This window comes from Vairimorpha ceranae (genome assembly GCF_000988165.1).
Source record: "Vairimorpha ceranae strain PA08 1199 chromosome Unknown NODE_179, whole genome shotgun sequence".
NCBI classification, from domain to species: Eukaryota; Fungi; Microsporidia; family Nosematidae; genus Vairimorpha; species Vairimorpha ceranae.
This window is the reverse complement of record NW_020169474.1, coordinates 1-4,978: the sequence shown is the minus strand read 5'-3', so window position 1 is coordinate 4,978 and position 4,978 is coordinate 1. Positions and strand designations below refer to the sequence as shown.

The window sequence follows — 4,978 nt, the reverse complement described above, 5'->3', positions numbered from 1 at the left end:
TCGCTTTTTAAAAATATTTTTTTGATAAAGTTTTAATATTTTTGGAAGTTGTTAGCAATTAGGCTAGATTATGCATATTTATTTGGTTTATTTAAATAAAAAATAACATTTTAAATTATGCTTGAGATTAAGAAAACACATCGGTGTTCATACGTATGAAATGTTAAAACACACAATTTGCTTATGATTGTTCATCATGAGTACAACAAATATAGGTATGAAAGAAATATTTATATAATTTGCTTTCCCATATCATATTTCTGTATTTGTTTTTTTCAACATAGAATTTTTTACTGCAGGATTTTTTATTTATCAAAGTAAAATTTTTTATAAAAATTTAATTTATTTTTTTTAAAATATACTTTTTTGTCGTAGTATGCCATATCATATCAACATCGTTTTATCAGATTAATAACATAAAATACAAATAAACATTCAAATTGTTGATTAGATAAATTTTATAAATATTTTAGCCGTTAAATGTTATTTTGGTTAAAGACAATTTTTTGTTCAACACAAATGTTAGATGTTAATTTATTATCAGAACTAGAAAATACATCAGATATTTTAAAAGAATTATGTGAAAATGAAGAGACACAACAAAAGAATCAAGAACCAACTAAAATAGGAGATAAAAATTTTTATGAAAACTTATCTAACTCTAATATATTAGATGATTTGACAGATTTCATAGATGAAAGTTTCAATAACGGATATAATAATGTGGATTATAATTTAAGTACTAAAATGTTTTCAATGACTTCAGAAAGCAATTTTATGCCGCAAAGTAGTATAAGTAATCAATATATTTCTAAAAAAAGTTATAAACAATTTTGTATAGTTAACCAACCGAAAAATAATACGGCGGAACATTCTCACAAAAGTGAATTCTGCAAAAATACCACCAATATGTTATTACGTTCAACTAAAAATGATTTATTACATGAACAATATATCAATCAAGAAAACAACACTTCTTTACAAAAATTTAATAATGTTACTGTTTTATCAGACCACCAGTCTTGCCACGGGGAAACTAATTATGTAAATAAACCAGATAATTCTCAAATCAATAAACTATCTAATGTTATTGATTCATCAATTAAAAAGCCAAAGAATAGTAAATATTCCAGTAGTGCCTACAAAAATAAAAAAACCGTAAAGGTTAAAAAGAAAAAACCAAAAACAGACAACATTAAAAATGAAAAAAAATCCGGTAATAAAAGCAAACGGAGAAAGGAAGCTTTTGCTAAAATTTTTACAGCAAAGGAACATGAATTTTATGAAAAATACAAGAGTTCTGAAAAAGCTTTTAGAAAGTTTTGTAAATCGAATATTAATAAAAAAATACTGCAATATATTAAGAACATTGAAATATTTAATCTTTCTGATGATCTGAAACAAAATTACATTTCTGCTCTAAGAAATCTTTCAAGTTTTTTAGATACGGTAAGTGCAATTAGATTTGACACGAGGAAAAAGTATAATAGGAAAGAATTTTTACATTTATTAGATCTAGCGTATAATCAACTTGACAAGTATGCAGACGTGTCTCAAAAACTTTTAATTTTTAAGTCGATTTGTAAAACTTTACATAAAGTTAATGATAGTATCTATTGCTGTACGTCTTGTTGTGATTTTATTGAAGTTAATAAATTAATATTTTCCGTTGACATAAGATTTAATTCATTTTACGGTAGACTATCAATATTAAGGGATGATTTTAAAAAAAATGATCAACATTAAAATTTTTAAAAGTTTATTTGTATATTTTATAACATAGTTGCTCATTGAATCTGTTATTTTAATAATTTATTTGTTTTGTAATAAAATTTACAATAAAAAAATATTTTATACCTAAAATATCAAAAATGCATACAAGCATTAATTATATCTAAGTAGTTAAAAACCGCAAAGGGCTTAACCCGTGTGTCAATCTTTACAATTTTTAGTAGAATAGATTCGAAAGTTGGAAATATATAATTTTGGGGTATTAATATTTATCCTCAATAAAAATTTCATTTTTTTTATATTTTAAAAATAAAAATTTTTTTTTATTTCTAACAGCGTAGCGAATAAACAAAATTAAACTTCACACAATTTGGTTTTTAAAGCTACAAAAACTTACATAGGCAAAAAAGGGCTCATATTATAAAATTTTTTAGAATCGTTAACAAACAGGGTTTGATATTATATAAATACGTTAGATCCTTATGCTTATCATAAAGCATCGACAATTTAATAACATTAAACATGAAAACAAACAACGAGTTTTAAAAATAAATAATAATTATAAAAGATTTGGTCTCAATAGATGAATATTTTTGCACATAGTTTAGCATTTAAAAAAGACTAGATTCTCTCAGTTCCCCATATAAAACACATTTAATAATTTAATAAAAGATAAAAATTTTTCATGAATATGCTGTACTCTAAACATTAATTCTAATAACAAACGCTTTTCCTTAAATACAAAAATCGCTTTCTTGCGTATATTAAAATCTAAAGCTTTTTATTATAAGATTCTTGATAATGAGTATGAATGCCAGAAAAACGCTCTAAAAAATTGTACAGTTTGTTTCAAAAAAAAGGAACATTTTTTTTTACATGTAAAGATTTTTTTGATAAATAACTATTGTAATTTATTTAGACAATTTTGCATTACAACTTTTTAAAGTTATACACATTTTTGAAGCTAGACCTTTAATTATTTTTTTGTTTAAAATAAAGAAATATTAAAATTTTTTTAAAAACTTACAATTTTTGTCGCCAAATATTTTTTTATATAATATAAAGTTAACCCACACCTGTATGCAATCGACTTTAAAAGGCAAAATTGAAATTCTTTTACTTTCCAACAAAAAAATGCCTCAGGTCGAAATCGCAAGAAAATTTAAGATTTTACAAAGTACAATATTTAAAATTGTAAAAAATATGAAAGAAAAAGGCACAATTGAACGATCCAAGAGGTTCGGGAGGAAAAAGAAGTTACAGCTAATGATGTTACAGCTTTACTTAAAATTAATAAAAAAACCTAAAACATCATTAAGAAATTTATCTATTAAACTGTAAGCGAAGAGCCATCAAAGGATTTCTTATTCAACTAATAAAAGAACACTTAATGATATAATATTAGAGCTTTTACTCCAATAAAAAAACCACGACTTTCAAAAAAAATTTGGCCCGGTTTGAGAAAAGTAGACGCTTTTTACTATTTATAGATAATGAGGTAAAGAGGATAATTTTTACATGAGAGCATTTTCAACCTTGTTTGCTTTGATGGTAAAATTTCTGTGCGGTGTGAAGCCGGTGCGCATGCCTTTAAACATGGAATTTGTCTTCTATTGTAAAGCATGTTGAAGGGTCAGCAATGGCATGGGGATATTTTTCATACTTTGGTTTAGGAAAGGTTGTTTTTATTGAAGGTAAAATGAATGCTGAATTATATGTGAACATTTTATTTAATAATTTACCTGATTTGGCTAGATTAATGGGTCAGCAAAATTACATTTTTCAACAAGACAATAATCCATAGCATACTGCAAAGCTTACAAAGCTGTATTTCGAGTCAAAACAATTTAAACTTCTATATTGGCCTGCACAATCTCCAGATTTAAATACAATTGAGACACTTTGAGCTATTATAAGCAAAAGTTTAGATGAATTGAAAAAAGGTATTGTTCGTAAATGGCAGCAAATTCCATAATAATTGTATCAGGGCTTGGATTTAAGCTTTTACAAAAGACATTTTGCATATTTTAGAGCAAAAGGAAATCATACTAAGTAAAATAAAAATATTCTTTTTTTTGTTTAATTTATCGTTTGATGTAAAACAAAAAAACCAAATAACGCTATAAAAACGTACATTGAAGAATTTTACAGCTAAAACCAATCATTTTTACCATAACTTGGCTTGAATAAAGCTCTAAAAAATATTTATTTTTTTTGGAAAAAGTATGTTAAATAAGTGCACAGAGTGACAAAAATTGTAAAAGGACAGCATTAATAAGTTAAGATCTAAAATAAACCAAATTTTATAAAAAAAAACTTGAATAAGTATTTAGATGCAAGAAATACAGTCTGAAAAAAAGTAAAAATTTGTTACTGTATATGAAATTGGTGTGAAAGTTGCAGCTGCTTTTATTTTTAATATTACAAAAAAATTTACATTATTATAGCAATCGATTATTTTTCTAGGAAAGCGCGGGATAAGGTCACAATAACGATTAAAAGCAAAAAATCAGTTAAAGTTTATAGGGATGTAAAGATTCAGATTTAATTCTTGAGCAGTTATAAGAGAAGTTGAACGCGGAAATATTATTGTGCAAGAAAAAACGCCATTAAGATTTATACTGTCTACTTAGTTTAGCGCCAGTCAAATGGAATACTAATGCGATTTAATATAAAAAAAAGTAATTTTTTAAAAATAAGGTTTTTTAAATCTAAAAACAAAAATATAAACTTATTAATATTCACAATAAAATTTACATTTGGAATTGTGAATGTTCCTTGAACTCCGTGTAACATACTAACTGGTAAGATTTGAAAAAAAAACAGTCTGACGAGATAATAAATATCATTACAATGTATAAAAAGCAAACTGAACGTATTTTAAGAAATTATAAAAATTATTATAGGACAAAGGGGCTAATATGTAAACTTACTTAAATTGGGTTCTTAGACACCTTTTCGGGGCGTCTAAAGAACTTGATTAAAATTATTTAAATGTTTTCTTTTACACGCATCTCTGTTACCTATTTTATCTTGTTCGCCATTTATTATGGATTTTTTAAGGATTTGATTCAAAAACGGGGAGCCCAAGGAAATTGATCAACAAAAAAAATTCTTTTTTTTTGTTTTAAATATAACAGAATCCAGAAATCATTTATTAATCACAGAAAAGTTTATAAACGTCATATAGACAGTTTCTTTGTAAATCAATTATATAACATAATATACTTAACGTATACCACTTATT

The 4,978-nt window shown here is 24.9% G+C and overlaps 4 protein-coding genes across 4 annotated transcripts; 3 read left to right on the top strand and 1 right to left on the bottom strand.

Moving 5' to 3' along the window:
- Window positions 1–480: 480 nt before the first annotated feature.
- On the top strand, window positions 481–1,746 carry AAJ76_1790004498 (hypothetical protein; the record flags this gene model as incomplete). The annotated part of the gene is made up of 1 exon (XM_024474260.1): window positions 481–1,746. The coding sequence occupies one exon, from the start codon at window positions 481–483 to the stop codon at window positions 1,744–1,746; it is 1,266 nt and encodes a 421-aa protein (XP_024329655.1).
- Window positions 1,747–2,811: 1,065 nt separating this feature from the next.
- AAJ76_1790002167 (hypothetical protein) lies at window positions 2,812–3,072 on the top strand (the record flags this gene model as incomplete). The annotated part of the gene is made up of 1 exon (XM_024474259.1): window positions 2,812–3,072. The coding sequence occupies one exon, from the start codon at window positions 2,812–2,814 to the stop codon at window positions 3,070–3,072; it is 261 nt and encodes an 86-aa protein (XP_024329654.1).
- A 139-nt stretch (window positions 3,073–3,211) lies between these two features.
- Window positions 3,212–3,355, bottom strand: AAJ76_1790001624 (hypothetical protein; the record flags this gene model as incomplete). Its single annotated transcript, XM_024474258.1, has 1 exon — window positions 3,212–3,355. The coding sequence occupies one exon, from the start codon at window positions 3,353–3,355 to the stop codon at window positions 3,212–3,214; it is 144 nt and encodes a 47-aa protein (XP_024329653.1).
- A 15-nt stretch (window positions 3,356–3,370) lies between these two features.
- AAJ76_1790001608 (transposase) lies at window positions 3,371–3,535 on the top strand (the record flags this gene model as incomplete). Its single annotated transcript, XM_024474257.1, has 1 exon — window positions 3,371–3,535. One exon carries the CDS (start codon window positions 3,371–3,373, stop codon window positions 3,533–3,535), a length of 165 nt encoding a protein of 54 aa, XP_024329652.1.
- Window positions 3,536–4,978: the final 1,443 nt, after the last annotated feature.